This window comes from Kwoniella shivajii, chromosome 1 (assembly GCF_035658355.1).
Source record: "Kwoniella shivajii chromosome 1, complete sequence".
Classification (NCBI taxonomy): domain Eukaryota; kingdom Fungi; phylum Basidiomycota; class Tremellomycetes; order Tremellales; family Cryptococcaceae; genus Kwoniella; species Kwoniella shivajii.
The window spans coordinates 2,589,054-2,611,487 of record NC_085908.1 but is presented as its reverse complement, the minus strand read 5'-3'; the positions used below and the strand labels follow the sequence as shown (position 1 = coordinate 2,611,487).

The 22,434-nt window shown below is 42.9% G+C and overlaps 8 protein-coding genes and 1 non-coding gene across 9 annotated transcripts; 4 read left to right on the top strand and 5 right to left on the bottom strand.

Annotated features, from left to right (window-relative positions):
* Positions 1 to 105: 105 nt before the first annotated feature.
* Positions 106 to 2,590, bottom strand: IL334_000971 (uncharacterized protein; the record flags this gene model as incomplete). Its single annotated transcript, XM_062932732.1, has 10 exons — positions 106 to 159; positions 229 to 459; positions 544 to 769; positions 841 to 892; positions 958 to 1,093; positions 1,166 to 1,221; positions 1,287 to 1,455; positions 1,533 to 1,841; positions 1,970 to 2,113; positions 2,216 to 2,590. The coding sequence occupies 10 exons, from the start codon at positions 2,588 to 2,590 to the stop codon at positions 106 to 108; spliced, it is 1,752 nt and encodes a 583-aa protein (XP_062788783.1).
* A 515-nt stretch (positions 2,591 to 3,105) lies between these two features.
* On the bottom strand, positions 3,106 to 4,047 carry IL334_000970 (uncharacterized protein; the record flags this gene model as incomplete). The annotated part of the gene is made up of 2 exons (XM_062932731.1): positions 3,106 to 3,895; positions 3,968 to 4,047. 2 exons carry the CDS (start codon positions 4,045 to 4,047, stop codon positions 3,106 to 3,108), a joined length of 870 nt encoding a protein of 289 aa, XP_062788782.1.
* Positions 4,048 to 7,558: 3,511 nt separating this feature from the next.
* Positions 7,559 to 7,673, top strand: IL334_000969. The gene has a single exon (XR_009999577.1). It is a non-coding gene; the product is annotated as a 5S ribosomal RNA (ribosomal RNA).
* A 566-nt stretch (positions 7,674 to 8,239) lies between these two features.
* On the top strand, positions 8,240 to 9,718 carry IL334_000968 (uncharacterized protein; the record flags this gene model as incomplete). The annotated part of the gene is made up of 7 exons (XM_062932730.1): positions 8,240 to 8,302; positions 8,432 to 8,498; positions 8,573 to 8,638; positions 8,698 to 8,735; positions 8,858 to 9,124; positions 9,216 to 9,435; positions 9,543 to 9,718. The coding sequence occupies 7 exons, from the start codon at positions 8,240 to 8,242 to the stop codon at positions 9,716 to 9,718; spliced, it is 897 nt and encodes a 298-aa protein (XP_062788781.1).
* Positions 9,719 to 9,987: 269 nt separating this feature from the next.
* IL334_000967 (uncharacterized protein) lies at positions 9,988 to 14,383 on the bottom strand (the record flags this gene model as incomplete). Its single annotated transcript, XM_062932729.1, has 25 exons — positions 9,988 to 10,581; positions 10,664 to 10,684; positions 10,743 to 10,888; positions 10,951 to 11,016; positions 11,070 to 11,215; positions 11,268 to 11,309; positions 11,367 to 11,399; positions 11,452 to 11,722; positions 11,777 to 11,891; positions 11,948 to 11,982; positions 12,039 to 12,158; positions 12,201 to 12,273; positions 12,337 to 12,471; positions 12,525 to 12,574; positions 12,631 to 12,755; positions 12,810 to 12,823; positions 12,893 to 12,937; positions 12,985 to 13,057; positions 13,117 to 13,185; positions 13,252 to 13,282; positions 13,331 to 13,448; positions 13,503 to 13,581; positions 13,639 to 14,067; positions 14,123 to 14,224; positions 14,289 to 14,383. The coding sequence occupies 25 exons, from the start codon at positions 14,381 to 14,383 to the stop codon at positions 9,988 to 9,990; spliced, it is 3,027 nt and encodes a 1,008-aa protein (XP_062788780.1).
* A 23-nt stretch (positions 14,384 to 14,406) lies between these two features.
* Positions 14,407 to 14,934, bottom strand: IL334_000966 (uncharacterized protein; the record flags this gene model as incomplete). The annotated part of the gene is made up of 3 exons (XM_062932728.1): positions 14,407 to 14,439; positions 14,508 to 14,529; positions 14,588 to 14,934. 3 exons carry the CDS (start codon positions 14,932 to 14,934, stop codon positions 14,407 to 14,409), a joined length of 402 nt encoding a protein of 133 aa, XP_062788779.1.
* Positions 14,935 to 15,851: 917 nt separating this feature from the next.
* Positions 15,852 to 18,389, top strand: IL334_000965 (uncharacterized protein; the record flags this gene model as incomplete). The annotated part of the gene is made up of 8 exons (XM_062932727.1): positions 15,852 to 16,355; positions 16,589 to 16,929; positions 17,025 to 17,106; positions 17,182 to 17,312; positions 17,470 to 17,642; positions 17,766 to 17,899; positions 18,039 to 18,177; positions 18,280 to 18,389. 8 exons carry the CDS (start codon positions 15,852 to 15,854, stop codon positions 18,387 to 18,389), a joined length of 1,614 nt encoding a protein of 537 aa, XP_062788778.1.
* Positions 18,390 to 18,766: 377 nt separating this feature from the next.
* IL334_000964 (uncharacterized protein) lies at positions 18,767 to 19,945 on the bottom strand (the record flags this gene model as incomplete). Its single annotated transcript, XM_062932726.1, has 4 exons — positions 18,767 to 18,906; positions 19,044 to 19,140; positions 19,254 to 19,341; positions 19,518 to 19,945. 4 exons carry the CDS (start codon positions 19,943 to 19,945, stop codon positions 18,767 to 18,769), a joined length of 753 nt encoding a protein of 250 aa, XP_062788777.1.
* Positions 19,946 to 20,187: 242 nt separating this feature from the next.
* IL334_000963 (uncharacterized protein) lies at positions 20,188 to 22,100 on the top strand (the record flags this gene model as incomplete). Its single annotated transcript, XM_062932725.1, has 3 exons — positions 20,188 to 20,826; positions 21,018 to 21,785; positions 21,945 to 22,100. The coding sequence occupies 3 exons, from the start codon at positions 20,188 to 20,190 to the stop codon at positions 22,098 to 22,100; spliced, it is 1,563 nt and encodes a 520-aa protein (XP_062788776.1).
* Positions 22,101 to 22,434: the final 334 nt, after the last annotated feature.

Genomic DNA, 22,434 nt, shown 5'->3' with positions numbered 1-22,434 from the left:
CTATTCCAGTATACCGCCTTGTCTCATCACGGCATCGTCGTTACATCTAAACTCGTTAAAATGCCGTCTAATTCACATTATTTGTTATGGAATCAAGAACCAAAATCATTGCATCGTCTCTTCTTCGTTGGCATCATCAAATCGTACCCACAAACCACCCTAAGTTGAGGTTTCCCCGATAAGCTCTTCAGCCATGCACGGATACTGGATAATTTTATACAGACGCACCTTTATAGCTAATACAACATCGGCGACTACCCACATCTCATCTTTTCCATCTCTCGCTCTTCCGTCACTACCTTCAGGTGTTCTCCAAGTTGATGGCATTGTTGTACCTTCAGGTTGAGCGTCGAAAGCGAATTTCAATTGTTTGCCTTGTTCTTCCATCTTATCAAGATGACGACAGAACAGAATCAGAAATATATGCGTCAAAGTCAATGCTAATGGTTGACCTAAGCACTGTTTTTGGGATCTCATTAGTGGGTTGTCCGTAATCGTTACTGTGTTGCGGTCACATCGAACTTCTGCGCGGAGAATGCTTACCATCCTAGGACCATAATTCCAACTCATGAAACCTTCTCTTTCTCTTTTACTCAATCCTTCACCTAACCATCTTTCAGGCTGGAATTCATTTGCGTTTTCGCCCCAGATCAGAGGATCGCGTTGTAGTAAAATGAAAGCTAGGATGATCGATGTGTTACCCGGCATGTACATCGGTGATTGACCCTTTGAAACAGGCAAAAGTGACGGACGAAGCGTACGTCGTATGCTGTTCCACGTACTATGAAATTAGCAGCTGCAGGACGGTATAGGTGTGATGTAAGGATGTCTCTAGCTCACTTCAGGGGGACAGGGGGATATAATCTCAAAACTTCGTTGATATATGCTCGACCTGTTGTCAATTCGGTCAGCACACAAGCCGGCCTTATGAAAACGCAATGGTTTCCTTTCACTTACAATATCGTAGATCACGTATCATATCTTTTGCCACTTCTCCTTTACCAGCAACTGACCTGATTTCTTCCCTAAGCTTATGTCCTATTTCAGGATGAAGGCACAGTACGTATACGCAAAATGTCAAGCATGATGCGAGCTAAGCAAGTACGCCGAATCAGTTGATTGAGCGGATCGAAGGACGTGATAGCTAAATTGAATCCAGACATACCGTATCTCTAGACGCGAGAAGTACATTTATCAACTGATCCTCAACCACTTTCCTATCTACATCATGTACTCCAGGTTATTCATTTCCTTGACTGAGACGATTAGGGTGAATGAGCACGTACCATCGGTAGCATCGACTAATCGATCAATGAAATATGTATCCTGTTTCGATTGTTCCATATCTTCTCGTAGACCTTTACGGCTCATCGCTCGGTCTATAATAGGCCTGAAAAAAGTGCTAATGTTTTTCATTGGTTTCTCAAGGGGATCATGGAATAGTTCAAAGAGAGGCTACAGATATCATTCGTCCTGTATTAGCCTTTTTCTCTTTTCGACAATGGGCAGAATAGAGATGTGAGACTGCTCACCCATACAGTTCCAACTTTAACTCTTTTACCGACGATGTTTTGAGCTTGTGTCATAGCTGGCCCTAAATTCGATTTCGCTGCTTCCCATTCTGACGATCCTTGTGCAAAATCAGACGATGACGAGATATCTTCACCTGTCATCCATAGAATAGCCATTTCCAATGCCAATTTACCCATTCCAGCTTGGATATCAAACGATTCATATGAATTCGCATGGGGTAACGATGAGATGTAGCTTGATATTGAGGGTGTGAAATTCTTTGGTGAGATGTGAATTGGATGGAAGAAAGGTCTCATTAGTGATCGATGCTATACGTTACTCTTGCCTATCAGCAATGTTCTATTCGTGGATGGAAGCAATAAGAAAAAGAATAGATAGATGATTTGAGTAAGTTTGACATTTCTGAGGTCGACCCATAAGGATACAGTGTACATACAAATTTCCACCGCTCACCATCTGAATTGAAGATTCCATCACCTAAAAAAGCTTCTGCTCTTTCTTTGAACTTCGCACCTTTAACGAAATTATTAAATTCATCCAACAAAACATGTTTAAGTACATTCGGATCGGATGATATTATCTGGTACAGATCAAATGAGTTAGCTTTTGGTTTCCTCAATCTGTGAGTTTTTCCGATATGTCTTGGTTATCAGATGGCGGAAAGGTTGAGAACCAAACTTACCTGATCTTCACCTAGTACTCTAGTATTATAAGTATTGCCGTATTTCCTTCCTAAAAGAACCATCATTCGACCAACTTCTTCTTCCGATCCTGATTTAGCCCAGTCTACCAATATGTCGAGGTTCAACGGCCATCTTCCTTTGACTCTAGGGATGTCTGTAGCTCCTAGTGCTCTTGCTTGGCGAGTGGAAACAAGCAGAGAGAAGTGAGATCGTATAATGAAGACAACAGGGAAAGACAGGATCCATCCCAGAGCTCGTAGCACTAAGAGAGAACCAATCGAAGTGGGAAGAAAGACCAGTATGCATGACCAAAGCAGAGGCGGTACAATCAGTGTCTTCAGTACAGCTGGATAGAGGAATTTTGATCCTTTCATTTTCGGTTTGTGAGATAACGAAGTAAAACACCCAGTTCCGTTGCTAATCCTTGATCTTATCTCTGAACCTATCTCTTGAGGAAGAGGATCTCGGATGATTGCAGGATGAGGAGCGTCATGTTGATCTAAGGGTAGATGTGTGCATGCAATAGTGATGCAAGGATGTTGATGATTCTCGCCTCGAAGATGTTAGCTGCACCCAAGACGGCGCGTTATCCTTTTCTGTACCTGTCGATCGATGCGGAGGCATTCATGTGGCACAAACTCATGGACAGATCACTTGTGATTGACTCCCAGCAATCTTATCATCGGTGCAGCTTGCTATCAAGTCGGAAATGCGTGATACAGTCTCAAGAAGCTATGACAATGCGAGGAAAGTCGTTACATGATACATGATACAATGATCCCTCGTAAAAAAAAATGATTTTAAGCGAAGTAAATGGTTAACAAACGATCCGTGAGGCTACTTAAAGCTACGAACTATGGAAGAAATGTCCTTGTATGCAGAGAATCGCTTAGAAAGCGGGGGCGGGGTTACCAGATTGGGAGTTGAAGGGTTTGTTGAAGATTGCGGGACCGGCAAGGATGTTGTCGTCTCCTACAAGGGTGTTGTTACCTTGAGAAGTGAGGACGGCGTACGAGATACCTTGAACGGTGGGGAGTCCTTGTACTTTACCGTTAACAACGGGGAAGACGTTGCTGGTAAGACCGGCAATGACTTGGACGTAAGCACCGTCGGTTGAGGCGCTGGTGGTGATGGATCCATCATCTCCGATGGCAAGGGTAGGGAAAGCCTTGACGGGGAGGGTGGGGTTGGTGGAAGGACATGAAGTGATGAAAGCACTGGCGATGGAGTAAACTTCATCGAAGTCAAGAGGGGTGTCCTCGGGACCGGACCATGCTGGTCCTTTGTCGACTGAAGAGTATAACCAAGCTTGGTGTCTGGCCTCGGTGGTAAGGATAGATCCGGCAACGGTGACGTAGGCCGCCTCGACGATGGATGAGGCAGCACCGAGGTAAGCTGAGACACCGACGTTCTCGATGACGGTAGCAAGACCGACGAATGAGGTAGGGTCTGTAACACCTGGGAAGGTGTAGGTACAAGGTTGAGTGGCAGCTGAACCTAAAGCACCGGAGAGTAAAGCGACGTGTTGAGCTTCGTGTTCGGCGATGTTCTCGATTCGGTTTCGGACCCAATCAGGGTAACCGGCAGCTTTGAAGGCAGCTTGATCGAATTGACCTAAGTATTGGTGGTAGAAAGCGTTCTCGAGGTGCTCGAGGGTAAGAGCGTACTGGAGAATGTCACTAAGAACGACCGAAGTATATCAGTGAAATGATCGAATAAGTCGAATGAAGTTAGATAGAACTAATACTCACGTGTCGGTAACAGCACGTTTAGCGGGAGCGGCGTACGAGGCAAGAGCACCTAAGATAGCGAAGGCAGCGGCGAATTTCATCTTGAATATATTTGGTTTTTGTTTGGGTAGGTTGAGAGTTGAGGTTGGTGATTAAACGAGTGTGTGTTGGTCGGAATTGGGTTGATTTGTTGGAAAGCTTTGAATATAAGATTATACTTTGAATTGAATTGTTTGGGATGAAGAAATTGTTTCCAAAACTCGAAGAATGCAGTGCTTTATATATGCATTTTCACTACATAAAATCGCTTGTTTACTCTGTTGACTTGTTTACTTTTCACAAATGTGTAAACGTATGAACGTGTGCTGTCAAAGTTGAAAATTACGGTATATACTGATCCATTGAGCCATCTCATTGTTTACTTGGTTATTTCATTTAAGAGCAAAGGTCAGGTTGTAAACAAGTCTACAGCCTTCAGTAGAGACTTTTACTGAATCGTACGATCCGGGCCAGAACCATTAGCACAGTCCGAAACCTACTAAAATATAGGTGGAATGTCAATATCAAAAGCCGTCCTCTTCATTCCGTTATGATCAAAGCTAACAAAAGGGCTGACGGACACGGAAATGGGGGTATATCAAGCTATGTACAGTGCATCAGTGCCGTCATATCGAAGCAAGAGGTAAACAACACCTTGCGATCCGCAATTTTGAATGGAAGAAGATAATGATAAAACAATAGCCGTATAACGTAACTTTGAGGGACCTAAGTCGATTAGATGAAATCATTTTTGGTTTAACAGAAAAAAAAAAGTTTCAATGGATGAGATAAAAGCACGCCAGATGATGTGGACGTTTGATCCGCATTTCAGGTCCTCATTCAAATGAACTGGTCAGGGTGATCCATAGAAAATAGATTATTCTATTATGAGTCTTTTTTCAGAATAGAACAAACAAAAATAAAAGACGTGACTGACTCGGTAAGTGGCTTATACCGACACAAGGGATATATCATTAAATTGACCATGAAATTGGTTTGTCACGATTATTCTGATGATCATCTTCGATCGGTCAAACGGTGAATCCTTCTCCGCGCCAGAATGATCCCATGGGGCTAAAAGTGAAAGTCATATGATCGATTGTTAGGCTGTTGACTACCCTTACCATGGGATGCGATCAAAATCAACTTCAGCTCACGAATAAAATAGAATAAATGTTTGTATTTAGGATTTAGAGGTACGGACCGGAAGAACGGTCGCACACCGGGAGCTTCGGATATTACGTTATGTTCCTAGATATTAGAACGGAGAACCGTTGTTGACTTTCTGACTTGTTGACTTGTTTGCTTGTTTGGACGAAAGTTAAAGCCCACACAAAGTATTCCCTTCGGACAGCTAGTTTGGGGGTCAGATGATGTTTGAGTCTTCATTGGTATGAGGAAGACTCCTTCTGAGTAATTCGGTAACACCCGGGCATAGATTCTTGCATCTCACGGTCGGGACATCACGCATATGAGAGGGAGCACTGAGTGTAATGTGCGGTCTGCACCAGAGGGCTCCCGTTTCACTCAGCTCACAGATGATTACAAAGACTGGCGACGGGACTAGCAGATCTGCAGGGACATCGAACAATCTTCTGGCTCGGTCTCACGGAAAAGTGTGTTCGCCGATGTCATTCTGCATGCGACAGCAAGATGATCAAAGAGGATAATGCAATTAATTCCAGGAAAATCCGGTAAACTCGACAGCAATTCAGAGCTCCATCACTAATTTTCCACACATCTCTGCCTATCTTTACGGAACTGCTGACAATCTGAGCATCTAACGCTTGAGGCTTTCAGGGGAGGTGCAGTCGGTGTGACAATGTCTGTATCGTGTCAGTGATTCTTCCATTCTCTGACTCCAGTCTGGTCCATGAAGATGCATCGGCTTCGTGCGATTGAGTCATTGTCTCGATCACCACAATGCTGAGCCCTCTTCATCCCGCCAATAGGTCGTCGCTGTTGGTACAAACACTACATTTCATCCACACTACCAACTCGCCGTCATCCCTGGACAGTCATACGGTGTCTTGCCAAAAACAATCCTGAGAACGGATCTGTTATCACCTCCATCGCGCTAGTGCATGCTCTCAACATTGTCCGCATCCTGTGATGATCGATGTGAGACTGCAGGTGGTCACTCACGCTTTACTACAGGATGCGAAGTCCATTTTCACCAGGAAAGGGTTCAAATGCGCAAGACACGATTGCACAGATGCATGATTGGACCATATCGCCTGCCGTGCACCTCTGAAACGTGATCGTGATCTAGGAAATGTAGATCCCTCGTGTCTCCAAATCACCTATGACTGAAGAGCAATCTGCTGGACTGCCGGCGACATCTTCAGTATCTATGGCTGTGAATTCGAAGTCTGGTCTGAGTTTCTCGCTACTAGATGAAACAGCATTCGCCAACCTCACGATACTGTATAAGCATCCGTTTATTTCATTGGGAGTGGAAGAAGTAGGACCTTGCCGCTGTCTGCTGGGCAAAGGTTGTCAATCGTCACTTCGCCCTTGATTTCCCCTTGCTAGATTAGGGGTTTTTCCTATACCGTTCATCGTTCGCATCGCATCAAAAGGCGACTTACAACGGACTCAGGTTGGCGTCTTTGTATTATCATGCGCTTCCTCTCCTTGCTTTTGCTCTCGACAGACGTCCCCTTGCCAGATTCAGCTTCGGAAGGCATATGTTCCTCACGTGCAATGAGACGCAGGGGGGCAAATACGCAGACTGAGTTAGGCTACGACGGGAGCAGGCTTGTGATGGTGATTCTTTGGATCGCTATATGTCCAATACTTACCAAGGGCTTATACCTGACATCGCTCGGATGTCCACAGAAGGCAGCGAGCCGTCGTTTTCATTCACAGGCAGGACTGCTTCTAACAGATGATGACTCCGCGATCAATGGATGGAAAGTTTGGGGAACACAAGATAAAGGCTATATCATGGTACAAGGTTCGAGTAATATGTGCATGCTTCGAGTGCTTTCAAGCGTCAGAGCGATCCAATCAAGACGAATCATGTCGAAGTAACAAGTATCAGGAGAAGATACGAGCTCAGAGATATCCGCATGAGCGGAGCGTTTAGGACTGTGTCAGATACTTGAAGGATACAAACATCGTGTGTTAGCCAGTTTCACTTTGTTCAGCCAGAATTCAAAGTGCACAGCTTTGGCACTGATAATGGTACTCGATCGTTTCGTTTGGGAGAGCATCAGAATGACAATATTCTGGAATAGTCTTTCTGTCTACTCTAGCAAGGTAAAATATCCACAACTGAGACCGCAGAGCTCGAAACGGAATTGGACTATCTTATAGCATCCATGACTCTCACCCAGACTATGTTGTACTTCATTCAGCGGAGGCGGGTGACAGGACTCGAGCTTGTATCTGTGTTTATCTCCTTATCGGGTAGGAGCCCTCTATCGGAGTTTTATGAGGGTTATGAGGGTTATGTGTGTATTGATGTGTGTGTGTGCACAGAGTCTCCCTAACACACACACACACACACAACTGCCCTTACGCACGGACCTCGTGTTGATCAGTTTTCTGTGCCGCTGGCCTTTCATCTACGGCCATAGAACCTCGAAAACGCCCCATCCCGTCTGATCTGGGCAGCTAAGCTGGGTATCGCTCGGTTAGTACCAAGGTGGGGGACCACTTGGGAATCCCGGGTGCTGTAGTTTTTGCAAATTTGGATACCAGAAACGAAAAATCAAGTGAGAAATTGTCTTTTTTGTGATGTACGGAGTTGTTTCTTCACAAGGAGAGATAGGACATGATAGGGGAATATAGTTGATGTGTGTGTGTATGTGTGTGTGTGTGTGTGTGTTGTGTGGAAAGGGACAAGCTGTTTCATGTTATTTTCTCCCCCAGTAATGTTCCGATCAGAGAATGCATATAAATCCCCTTAACACACACAGACCGGAATAAATACTCCGGACGCGTTCTCGATACGATAATGAAAACTCTGATTTACTTGCATTGTTCACTCTACATGTCGCTTTCTCATCGCTCCTTTGTTATCGTGTACGAAGGGAGAAGAACAGCGTATCGTCTTTGCTACTCCCCGTAGCGAATCAGGACGTTATGAAATCACTACTTACGCTGCCCGCTTTCTCCTACTTGTACTCGTCTCTTCGATCTTCAATCTCAAAAATATTCCTCCCTTCCAGTTGAATATCGATAATTCCTCTTACACGTAGAAATAAAATATCGGAATTTCCTACTCATCAAAAGAGTTATACAGAAATGGTGAATTACTCTTATACCCATTTAGACCAGTTTTTTGCACTCTCAACTTGGCAAAAAGACGTACGTCAAAGTTCATCTACGGCACATTTCTGCCTCACAGCAAGGGGAACCAAAGGTAGTGGTCATTAATCACGATCTATCCACCCCCTTATAATAGGTAGATCGCTAATAGTCCAAGTCTGCTCACAGGTCAAAGGATCATTTGGTCTCGTTCCTCCTCCGGGCGACTGGGAAGCTTTTAAACGCAAGATCAAGTGTGAGCTCGCCTTTTCCTGGCAACAGTGTCGCCGCAGACACGTAGCTTACAAATCCGATCAACCCATATCCCAGCTTTAAACGATGCTTGTCCTCCCGGAGAAACCGTCAAAGTGATTTATGCTGCACGACATGGACAAGGTTTGTCACGATTCCAGAAGTCGTGGTGACAACCGGGAAAAGCTGACATGAAGAAATAGCGGAACATAATGTGATAGGAGACAAATATGGAGAAGCTGTAGGTTTTTCACATCTTCTCTTTCCTTACGTCTTCTTCCTCAACACTATCTTCCGAAAAAAATCAAGAAAAAGTAAAAGTTTATCGACTACAATATTGATATGATCTTCCACTTGTAAAAGGGTCAAATGACATATCCTATTCTCGACCCGAATTTAACAGCATTAGGTCGTTCACAAGCTTTTCAAACTCGTTCGTCGTTGAAAAGGGAATATGAAAAAGGTATGCCATTACCTCAGAAATGGTTTGTCAGTCCATTGAAACGAGCAGGAGAAACATGTGGGATAGAATGGGGTTGGTTATTCCATGATAACCTAAATCAAATGCAAGACGGGCAAGGAAGATGGGACGCAGGAAAATGTCATAATGTTCCTGCTGAAGTAATTGAGGTGAGTTCCTGCATTCTACTTTAGGCACTTAGTCCCGCTTGAATTTTGCGATAGTGACAAGCTGATCACTTATACTTGATGTTGCATTTAGAATATAAGAGAACACCTTCACGTACATTTATGTGATTCAAGATGTCCTATCACAATCCTCAAACCCCAATTCCCCTCTTTTGTTTATCCGGAAAACATGGTTGATCAAGATGAAAGCTGGAAACCTGCAGAAGTAAGGGGTAGAGAAACTGAAGATGAACTTGTCGCACGGAGGGGGGAAGGTATAAAAGAGATTTTGGAGAAAAGTAAAGATGTAACTTGTGAGTAGTACGATTTGTTCATCCACGACGCAGCTTTGAAATGTGATTACACAAGTGAGATATCCTAGACTCTCAGCTGATTTCGTTTCCCTTGCGCAACACCATAGATATCAGCTTGACTTCTCATTCTGGCGCGTTAAGAGGTATATACAAATCATTAAATGTCCCAGCTAGAAGTTTGGTAGTAGCGGAAATGAATGTCTTAGTGATCCGGGTCAAGAGATCGAAGAGTGATAAATGCAGATCGGTTTCTGATCTGATACATAAGGACAGGCATCTTTGAATAAATGGATGACATCTCTCATCTTCCTCCAACTATGTTGTAATACCTGTCATCAGTAGTACCATGTCACATACTGCAATAATTCACAATCACATGCATGTTTATATACGTTATACAACTAATTCTTGATATTTACAACTCATGACCGAGTTTCCGCTCAATGAATGGGGGAAATGATATGTCGTATATAATGATAAAATGAAATGCTATATAGTGAAATCTACCTTACTTCTACACAACATAGACCGGATCTCTCGCGATCTTGCAAATTACGCCTTGATTTCTCCCAATTTGGCTTTTGATATCTTTTCGAATATATACATGACTCTTCCGGTATCACCTTTTTCAGCTATTTCTTTGAGGTTATGTCTCTTTACTTTGTTTGATCCTAAGATATCATCATATTCTTGAGAAGGATCCCTAGCTGATCGAGTGTTCTTTTTAGATTTGTCTTTCATTGTTGATTTCCGTTTGGTCGGGACTATGATGGAGTCATCTTCGCTTTCGTCAGAGCCTGATCCTGGTCCAGCAGACTTATTGCCAACTTCATTTCCCTCTTCGTCTTCAGAAGCCGAGTCAAGTATTTTATCAGGAACATCATTTTCATTCTCGTCGTCGCCATCTATACCATTCTTGCTCCTGGTAACTTTTCTCTTCTTCCTTTTTAGGTCACGTTTGTCCCCAAGGTCATCGCCATCGATCAAGGCAGAACCAGGTAAAGCGTCCTCATTTATATCCCAGACGCCGTAGAGCATATTATAGAGGAGAGTATCCTTAACATTTGTGAACGAGTTATGGTCATACGCATCATAATGGTTCCACTTTTTCAGTGCTTGAAGTTTCTGTTGCTGTTCCTGTGCAGCCTGCGAGAAGGCTGCAGTGTTAGTTGTTGTCTAGAATCAAGGAATGTGGGTTTTGAACGGATTATATCAACGATCAACTCACTTTACGCACCATTTTTGCCGTCTACATGAGTATGGTGGGTCAGCCAAGCACTTTCGCGTGAGTTTTGTATACCACTCACTGGCTTAGGGTCATAATCAGCAGCGTTCACAAATCCAGTTGTTTCCTCTTCCCCATTATCCTCATCACCAGCTACAGTACTAGTCTCCTCACTACCAGTTTCAATAGCCTTATTGATGTTATTGCAATCGCAACTCAGTAAATCGTCTGTTCCAAAAGTCATGTTAATTTATTGCCTTTGGGTACTGGCCATAGCAACCGTTACTCACGCGTTCCACAACCATCAGTCTTGAGGTTGAGAGTGAAAATGTCCTTCAACTCGTCTTGGGAGAACGCTGAATTACAGAGTGGATCAGCTTGTTTAAAACTACTGAAGGCGCGGGCTTACAATCTTTGCTCTCCCGGACTGTATCACCATGATCCATCATTTGGTCTGACAGACCCATTTTGGTGATTTGTCGTTGGTAGATCTTCTCATCAATCGCGTTGGTAGTCAAAAGACGATATATGGAGACAGGTCGCTTTTGACCATCACTGCGCGAATACGTAAGCGACATCCTGATGATCAGCAGCTAAAGCAACTTACCGATGAATTCGCGCCATGGCTTGTAGATCGGTTGACGGGTTCCTAAGGGGTCTGTGAGCGATATGCAGCGTGGTGGCATAATAGGCAAGATAACCCTACCAATCACTGTCGAAAAGGAACAATCGCGATGCACTACGAGATTTCCATTAGTAACCGATTTTAGCATATTTAGGTATTTACTCACCCGATCAAGTTTAGTCCTACTCCACCAGCTTTGGCACTAAGGAGGAAAACGAAGCTATCGTGCCTTTTAGTATCTCTGTTGAACGAGTCTACCAAATCTTGTCTTTGCTTCTGCGGTGTACTTCCGTCCAGTCGAAGGAAAGGGTATTTCTTGATCTTGCACATATCTTGAATGAGACTCAGTGTTGAGGTCCAGTTTGACACTACGACGACTTTCTCGGTAGTGTCTTGATATATAGAATGGAGCATTTTGTCGAGAAAGAGCATCTTGCCTGCATTTTGCTAGCGTTAGTATGAATCTTTAACAATTTTGTCGGGAAACTCACCACTCGTATTGACGTCGTTGATATTGACATCAAGAGGAATCGCAGATTTGGCTTCGCTGAGAGCAGTCCCTATTGCATCGGCGGCTATACCATCATCATCCTTTTTTCTCAATAGCTGATGAGATTCAATCAGTTAGACTGCTTTGTTTAACATACCAGATGACAGCTTACCATTGGAGAATTTGATATCTTCCTCATCATATCAACTAATGTATGTTCAGCTTTCACCTTTCGCGCATGTACTGAAGGAAGGAGGACTTACTCATCGCTAGTGATTGAGCGCCAAATCCACGAAGGAGACCCCCAACGATAGAAGGATTTAGTAGTCTCGCCAAGACCGATAGCTGAAGCAACGAGGGAGCAATAAAAAGAACGTATTCATCTATACAATGTCAGCTGATGTTGCTGCCACTGCTTAACTCACGCTTGGGAGGCAGGAAATTCTCCATGACACCAGTATCTCGACGCAGCACAAATTCTTTCGAAAGCTTGGTGAGCTATGATCATACAGTCAGCTATCGCAGTATGTCGGGCGTAATTGTACGGATCGCTAAAATCACCTCTTCTGATCGCTCCAAGCCCAATTCTACGACTTTGGGGTTAGCACCGATAGCTCGACCGGCTGTAATGGGTTTCTCATAATTCTTATTGAATGCTTTGTAAGAACCCAATAGACCCGGACAAGTGAAATCCACCTGCTACGATGTCAGCGCTTACTACGTGTCTCGCTATGATATGTCGAGCTTACCATCGACCAATACTCAGATAACTCATTTTGTATGGGAGTACCAGAAAGGACTGGCAAAACGTGTAAGCTGCCAGCAGGCCGATCTTGCAGTAACTGAAATGCTCACTAATTCGGCGGTTGGTACTAAGAAGGTCGAACATCTTTGTAGTCTTGTTGTCCTTGGACTTGAGTCGTTGTCCCTCGTCACAGATGACGAGCCCGATTTTGGGCTGACAAGCCGCTAAATGACGACTTTGGATTATTTGTCAACGACAGCTCACAAACGGCATCTGAAGGAAAACTCACATCTCCTTTCGAAGCTGGACACCCGTTGACCATATCAGCTTATGGACCACCAGATGCCCTGATTGTGCTGTGTCGGTACTCACTCTTTCATAACCGATGATCAAAACCTGCATATTTTTATTGGACACCTGCAATACGGTCAGTATCTCGATTGCACAGTATCCAAAGAACTTACAAAATTGGAGATCTGGTAATTGGTACCATCGGCTACCATCACATTGATACGTTTATCGGTTTTGGATGAAGTCCTTCATGAGATCATTTTAGCCCATCTAGCGTAGAGCAGAAACTAGCCTGGTCTACTTACCATTTTCTAAATTCCTTTCTCCAGTTCTGCACCAGAGTCACTGGACAAACGACCAAAACCTTTTCGATTCTGTTTACATGGTCAGCACTGCGTCTGCCTACGTTGAATGAACTGATAATACGTAACATGACTTACACACTCTTTTGCCTGTAGAAAGGTGATTGGTCTATTTATACGTTAGCTGCGAAAGAGTAATTAGGTCTAATGAACTCACACAATAGAGTATGGATGAGTGCTATACTCTGAAGGGTCTTTCCAAGACCCATATCGTCAGCAAGGATGCATCCCTCTGCTTCTGCTGCCGTGTATCCCATAACGCAGGAATACATGAACTAGTCAAAAGTCAAATGAGTGCCAACCGTCTCGAATCTTGATATGAAGCTCACCTGAACACCTTCTTTTTGATGTTTCCTCAAGAGCGACCCTATTATCGGATCGATGACAACATCCACCACTTCTATATCCCTATTTCAAACACGATAATCAGCGTTTCTGCTTCATATCGCGACTGAGACAACTAACGGATTCTTCTTCCTTACTGCTGCCATTAGCTTGTCTGGTGGTCTTGGCATGACCACGGCTCCGTCAGCATTAGGATTGAATAGCGCTCCTCCCCATTCTAATCTTTCCTTCCTGCTCTTTTCTCCGATTACAATCTTTTCTTTGGGTTCAGTCTTCTTTATAGTAGATGATGGTCCATAGAATGATTTTGCTGGGATAGGCCTGGAAATAGGTGTTTCCGGTTTAAATGAAAGAGGAATTCCCTCTGGCGCGGGAGTAGAGCCGCCCGAAGCCGTTCTTCCAGGTATGTAACCTGCCACGGGTCTGGGAGCATGGGTCTGCGTAGGAGCTTTGAAAGGTTTAGCGAATGTTGCAGCGCGATATGATGTAGGACCAGCTGTACTTGAGGAAGCTCTGGGTCGATTAAGAATCGTTGTTCCTGCTTTGAACCTACAGAAGAATTTCAGCAAGAATATACCTTGGCGGGAGAAATAGTTGCACTTACTCTTGCTCGCTCACTTCACGATCAATCAATGCTTCTAGCCCTCCAATTCTCAATTCCTGATCTGGGCCGAGTATGCGCTCCCCCTTTCCCGTCACGCCCTTGCTATAAAAAAGGTCAATCTCAGAAGGCGAAAAAGAAGTTACGAGTAAAATGAACATCCACTCACTAAGCTCCTTCCTCATCGATCATGGTAATCTTGTTCCCCTCCACTTTGATAAACGCATCGCCGTCCCATGTCTCTGTGGGTCCGGGTGTTAACATAAGCAGCGAGTTTACATAATAGGCTAATTATCAAGAAACACAATCGACTCACTATGCTGTACCAGGCAACGCAAATATCGTTAGCGCCTGTTTTCACCAGCAAAGCGTTCCGACTTCAACTCACCTTCTTTTGTTGCGGTTTTCTCCTACATCTCAACTATAGTCAGCTCTGGAAATGCAGAAAGCTTTAGGAAGCGGACTCACCATTGAACAGCGAAGTATTCAGCGTATTTACTAGGTGTCACAACCTGATAGACGTTTCTTCCACCTCTACCTATGCTCACGTCTACTCTAGGAGAATCTACCTCTCTTCCTTTTCCTTTACTGGATATCCTTGACTGTTGGGCTTGCGGAGTGAGAGGAATAGGCTGAGGAGTAGGGATGACACCGACGTCTTCTTCGTCGTCGACATCATTTCCATGATCTTCACCTTCATCTGACCCTTCTGAGCATGAATCTGGAATTCGATCAGCTTGAGTAGGTATAGAATCAATGATAGCTCCTAGACCTCTTTTGATTTTCGATCCAGAAGCAGATGGAGAGAACGTCATTGTGTTTCCTTCCACCTTTCTGCGCTCTGTACATATAATTAGACAAGCTGAAATGACAAGGCAAAAGACGATGAACGGAGTACAATGTAGGATGTAAATGGTGGCAACATTAAATTTCTGCTGATAATTCGCGCCTGATCTTTCCACGCGTCGAGATAGATGACATCAACCGTCGGCGATCACCGCTCTGATTCTCCCCTGGGTAAAAGGCAAGATTTTTGAGAAATATCTAACAATTTCCTGGGAGTTCTGACCACTGATTCACGTACACGTGGTCAATTTAGTCGGCAAACTCCCGCTTTTTCAGGGTTCGAATTTTTTCGTTTTGTAACCGAAAATGGCAGAAAGGGGAAAAGGTAGTGGTGTAGTTCCTTTGGGGTCTCCAGGTACCATCATTAGCAGGGTGACAGAGTGAATTTCCCCGATGATGTAAAGGATGACTGCTATCGATCGATCGTCAAAACCGTAATCTTAACAACGAATGCCCATGTATGGGTGTGATAATGACAAAGTCAGCCGGCATGATGGTATCAATGGTTGCATTTGACTGCCTCGGTCTCGGTGTATGATCACCATCCTTATTTTATAGATATTACATTCGATAACCTGTCAGTCAGAAAGCAGATCCAATTCAAAGCCATATAATTCATCTATTTCTGTTTAGCTTTATAATTTGAAGTTGTCTCATCGCTTAACATTTAGTTGAAAGCCTCAGGAAAGTAGAAAACCAAGGATTCACTGTCATCTCCAACCAATCAACAATCAATTTGAGATCAAGAATAAGAAACAATTGTGTATACAGACCTCTCCCAAGCTTAGTTTATATAAGAAACCTGTAAGCTCGCACCTATATTCCGTGGAACAAACCTACATCAATAAGACGAGAGTCGAGTTATTATTATAGTATAGCATACAAGATGACATCTTCAGCGACGGATAATCCAACAACTGCATTGCTTACACCACCTGATTCATCACCTCCTACACCTATCAAGAGATTATTCAATGAGAATGATACTACGATCATACCATCATCTCGTTCAATCCCACCTCAACAACCGAAATCATATACCAACTCGATCCTTTCACTCACCGACAACTTGTCAACCACAATCGCTTCTTCCTTATATTCATTATCCTCTTTTGGACCATTAATCTCAATAGCTAGATTGGCGATTTTGACAATGATGAAATCTCAAATCTCTTATGGTCAATTAACGATTATAACACCAGAGGGAAATTCTCATATTTTCCCTTCACCTGAAATTCGTGAAACACCTTTGAAGAAGGGTGAAGAAGCTACGATAAGGATATTGAAAGATAGTTTCTGGTTGAGATTGGTCGCTCAAGGTGATTTGGGTTTCGCAGAAGCTTACATGATGGGTGAATGTGAAGTAGATGATTTGGTACAGGTTTTCAAGGTAAGTCAGGGTGATTTGCGAATAGTCCTGTACGATGCATCGGGGACGAACAGATGAGCAGGGAACATGGAACGGGTTGTGCAAGTTGGGCGAACAACGATTCGTTCAATTGAGGGAGACCTGTGGGAGACGTCAAAGAGGATGTAGATCCCGTAGAAAGGGAGTCTTTGGGCACAAACTCATTGTGCTGAACTGAGCGACGTGTTGATATTGAACATAAATTGTTTTAATAGATATTCATCAGATCTCAACCGGCATCTACACAAACACATATTTCTGGAGTGCGCACATTACCTTCCAAAGTATTTTCCCTAATCACAAATATAACCAATTCAAGATTCGCAAACACGATCACCAATTCGATATGTAACATATCAGCACATTACGATTTGAGCAATGGGATGTTCAGTTCTTTCTTAAGTAGAGATATGACTTATAGTTGTGCTATATTTCCCGAATTAGATAAAGATTTGATTGATGGTAGAGAACAATCTAGGAAAGAAGGAAAATTCGTTAATATTTATGGAGAAAATGGAAAAGATGAATTAGAACAAGCTCAAATTACGAAACTTAGGTGAGTCTTCCTATCCTCCTATCTTTCTTTTCTTCACCTCTGGAATTACCCGTATTCCTCTTCGGATAAACGACTAACCTGACTGTCCATGATAGACATATAATAAGGAAAGCAGATATTAGACCCGGTCATAGAGTACTTGAAATCGGTTCAGGTTGGGGTAGTTTAGCCATTGAGGTGAGTTGTCCCGACTTCGTTCGTTGACCTTCCAGAAAGGCACACGTACCTGATACGTCCATATATGTTCTTTAGGCTGTCAAGATGACTAAATGTACTGTCGATACTATTACTTTATCTTCTCAACAAAAAGCTTTGGCTGAAGATAGGATAAAGAAAGCTGGTTTGGCAGGTAGAGTTAGGGTATGGCTGATGGATTATCGAAAGTGAGCATACAGTGACGATGTGATACGTTATCCTGAGCAAATGGTCGATAGCTAACCACTAATTGATTTTTCACTTCTGTCTTGCCCCTTTTTTCACACTGCCTTACCTACAAAATTCTCTGGATTTGCTCACTTTCCCCCTCACTTGCCATGCTAGACTACCGGAATCATGGAAAGGTACATTCGATAGAGTTGTCTCCATAGAAATGCTAGAAGCAGTAGGAAAAGAATTCATTCCAGGCTATTTCGGGGTATTGAATGAAATGTTGAATGAGAAAGGTGTAGCTTGTATACAAGTTATAACTATACCCGAATCGAGATTCGAGAAATGTGAGTTCTCTTTTCAATAATTAGCTCAATCCTGAAGATACAGTCAAGGACTCGTTTGTTCTGCATTCGTCTTGACTGAGGAAAGGTGAATATTGTGAGCTGATCGGAAGTTTCATGATGCAGATCAACAAGAGGTTGATTTCATCAGAAAATGGATCTTCCCAGGTGGTTTCTTACCTACAGTCACATATGTAACTGAATCAGCTACCAAAGGATCTCAAAATAGATTAGTATTAGATAGTATATCCAATATAGGTGTAAGTGGTTTTATCACTACTGATTGATCTGAAGACTAGTATTTACTCATCCTTTCCTTTTGCTCTGCCGATTTTAATCTCCTTCATCTCTACCTTCTACTCCACATGAAATACCTGTACTGATTAGACATTTTAATAGCCTCACTACGCTAGAACACTGAGGGAATGGAGACATCGATTCATTGCTCAATTCGATGATTCCGTTATTCCAGCTTTATTGACGGAACATCCAAAGATGGATCAAGATGCTATTCAAGTATTCAAGAGGAAATGGATATGTAAGTCTCTCTTTTCACCAGCCCTCCAATTTACACAATCCTCGGTGAATATCACAATGAATCAAGGATAGAAACTGATATGATTTATCCCATCAATCGTAGATTACTTTGTTTATTGCGAAATTGGATTCTCAGAAAGGGTTTTAGGTGACCACATCTTCACTTGGGTAAGGGAAGGTAATGCGGAATATGGTTGTTCGACATATGAGTAGGGTAAACAAAGCGGGATTGATTAAGGAGTTGGACCTTTTGGTGTGCGAAGAATGCAATAATCTTGGTACTACTGTTGAATTCTCTCGAATCATATAGACAGTGTCGATATATGCAAAGCAACTAGGTTTTAGTTTGTACGAAAAGGAGTGTTTACACAATGCAGCAAAGACAAGCTATTGTCACTTATTTATGTCCTGCGTGTCATTGACTTCATGACAATGATAGATGACTGGCTAATACAACGTGATGGGTTCAATATCTAAACCCATGAGATCAGCCTTGGTCCACGTTGAGGATCTCGATTACACAACAACAAGCGTAACTCACACAACGGTATACAATTATCAATACGACAAGTTCTGTATCTAACGGTAGATCACTTCTTGAACAAAGACCTCTTTGCTTGTTTCCTATCTGCTAATAAACCAGATTGTTCTAGGTGCATTCTGGCTAGTTTGAGGTGATAAGGCTGTAATGGACCTTTCGGATGAGCAGAATGAGGTTGCAGGTCTTTTGCTGTAGTATTTTGAAAGAAGAGATTAGCATACTTCGGCAGACTTTGATAACGATCTTGGCGATCAAATATATGTGTGGAACGATCGGAGAAGGAAATACGAAAAAGAAAAAAAGCATAAATGTCGTTATACACTAACCTAATTCAATTACATCCGCAACGAATATTTTAGCCATACCTGCTACTACCATCGATACTTGTGGAGAACAGTGTTGATCGTACAATTCTCGATTCAGCTGTCGGGAGACGAGCATAGGTTGATATCCTTTATATCAGCTTCTGGTAGAACTGTTGTGTAGATCTCAAGGCTGCCGTTTTGGAAGTGAAGTTGGGGACTAGGGGAACTCACTCTCTTTATCGCGTTTTTGTTTATTGCTACAGTTGAGAAAGTATCAAACCTCTTAGCTTGTTCTTGATCAAGTTGATCACGCAGGAGGCTGTAATATTGAGATCATGTTGGTCAGTACAGTGAACTTTCAAGTAGCATTCAACATCTCCACCATCCTCGAGCTGGGAAGACGAATCGTTGAAATCGTCCTTTCTCATCCCTCATTCATATGAATGGGGAGAAAGACATTGCAGTGATTGTCAAGGGAATGAACGTAATACATACAAAGTTTCTGCTCTTCTTTTTTTACCTTTCTTATCAATCTCATCCGCTTTTTTCCTTTCTTTCTCTCTTTCCAATCTCAATTTTATTATCGATTCATCAACGTCTTTCCCTCCTAATCTTTCCCTCCTTCTACCCTCCCCTGCTCCTGCTCCCGCTCCACCTTCCTCGGCTTCCCCTTCTCCCTCTACATCTCCGTCATGTTCATGATCATGTTCTTCATCTTCCCCCTCGTCTTCTTCATCGTACTCTTCATTCAATCTTCTTCGTGAAGTCGGTAATGCGATTAAATCGTTCTCATCCACATCATCCTCTTCGTCTAATAGTACCCTATCCAGTTGTCGTTTCTTTCCTCCTTTCCGGGGTGATGAGGCTGAAGCTGATGGTGAAGGCGATGCTCGAGCTGAAGATGGCAGAGCTAGATGCGACATTATGCGCTATTGGCAGAATAGGGACAAGAAGATGAAGATGAAGAAGAACAAGAAGGAAGAGAGGATCGTGCTATTGTCTATGCAATAAAATGGGTTCAAGGTGGAGGAGACGGGATCAAATTTCGAACAATAAGCTTAAGCTTAAAATGGACCGCATGAACTGACTTTTATTATTCTTGTTCTGAGATATACTGATCCTCAGTTCGTAGCCATCATTCGACAAGACAAGACGGACGGTTAAGATGAGAGGGCCTATGAGACCGCCGAGTAGCTGTCTTTCTCCTCGAGTTGGATACAATCATGGCTCCACTCGAGCTTCATCATCGCTCAGGGGGTTCTCCAGTTCTTCGACCGCTAGGGCAACATCGAATATTAGGATACGGCAAGCTTCATGCCCTTCTTCCTTCCGTCTAGGAATTACCCAACGTCCTACGATATACAATGATGGACGGACAATTCACAGAAATAACGCAACATCGATTCGACATTTCTCATTATTACCTTCTTCATTAACGCCTTCTTTACCTGAGATAGTCGAAGCTCAATCACTTCCAGATCCTAATACGGCTTCCACCACAGATGAGGCTCTAACACCCGTATCAACATTTTTCGATCCTATAATAGATCCATTATCATCTTTATTGACTGATATCCCCCACCCATTAGGATACGGAGCTTCGATCATCATCCTGACATTAATAGTCAGGACTGTATTCACATTACCTGTTTCGCTATGGCAAAGGAAAAGAGCATTGAAAGCCAAAACTCTTGTCGAACCTCAATTGAAAACTATAAATGAAAGATTAGCAGTGGAGATAGCAAAAGACTACAGAAGGAAAGGTAAATCTTATGATGAATATACGTTGGAGCTTCGAAGACAGGTGAGCAATTTCTCTGTATTTTCCCAGGTGGTGGGGCAAGCGGAACGAAGGTGGTCTGTGGAATGTAGATGACCGAAGTTTGTGAAGACGAGAAAGCGCAGTAAAAGCTGCTGTCAAACCCGCAAGGAAGACAACGTTGTTGTACTACATCGGTAGCGTTAAAGTGCTAACACCGACCTTGCTTTCCATAGATCGCAAAAGCTCAATCATCATTACACAGAGAGCATTCAACACAACCATTCATAACGACATGGTCACCATTATTCATACATATACCGATATTCGTTACTTTATCATTAACGATTCGACGTACCTTAGAATTATCCAGTTCACCTTTTTACAATGAAAGTTTCTTTTGGTTGGAAAAGTTGGGTGAAGTTGATCCATATCAGATATTACCTATTTTAGGTTCTTGTTTAGCGTTTGGAAATGCCGAATTAGTAGGAATGAAAAGGAAAGATGAGAAAATACAAGTTGATTCCAATACTCACTCTCAAACCCAAACCAATGGAGATCAAGTGATCATGGAACAACAGCTGAGTAGAAAAGATAATATCATACCTATACCGATACCTGTAAAGCCAAAAGTTACAAAGACAGGTCCGACCCCACCTCCTTCTGGACTGTTCAATCAAAAGTCAACATCATCCTCATCCTCATTACCCAATCCATCTGCAATAACACCAAGATCAATCAATCAACAGAATCATACATCACGTAAGTTATCAACTTGTTCATCATTATCAGCTGCACCACGTTCCTCTTCAACGGGGCAAGCGCAACGTGAGCCAATCACATTTTCGGAATCGTCGTTAAATCCACTGGTAGACGTCGAGACTTCAAAAAGGAAAACGCCATTCTCACCTGCAAGACAACAAGCTATTAGAAGGGATTTCATGGCTGGAGTGTTAAGATTTAGTGCTCTAGGTTTTGGATTGATTGCAAGTCAAATGCCAGCTGTGAGTGACCACTCTTTCCTCCCTTAAGTTGCTGAAACTATAGAGCCTCATCCTATCTTTCCCAATACTCCTTCTGGATCGTTCAGATCAGTTCAACCTCTTTGCTTGTCGAATGTTAAGGGATTAGGATGGAAGCTGATTCACAATAATCCATCGTAGGGAGTAACATTATACTGGGTAACTTCGATAGCGTTCTCATTCGTGCAGAACCTGGTATTAAGCTGGTGGCCACAGGTCAAAGCAGAAAGGGAAAAAGCTAGAAGACTTGCAGAAAGTCAGGCGAAGCGAGAGATGCAGGGAAGTACTGCTATATGAAGCACAAAACCCGGAATAACAACTGGCAGAATTATAGGGCTAGAATAGAAGGAAGCAAACACTTGCGATCGTAGGCTCATACATACATAGACACATAGCATACACACCTCAAAATTGTAACATGTATCAGTACGGCATATTCTGTTTATGGACAAGACCTCATTCGCTTTCATTGAGAGGGGAGCAGGATAGTGCCAAATGTCAGTTCATAGTGATGCATTGTTTATTGAAGATCACTACTGTAATGAGTACATTTCTTTTCTTTTGATTTTACTTCTCAGTATTCCGGCTCCTCTGTAAGCTTGCGTACATTACATCGTTTCAAATCAACATC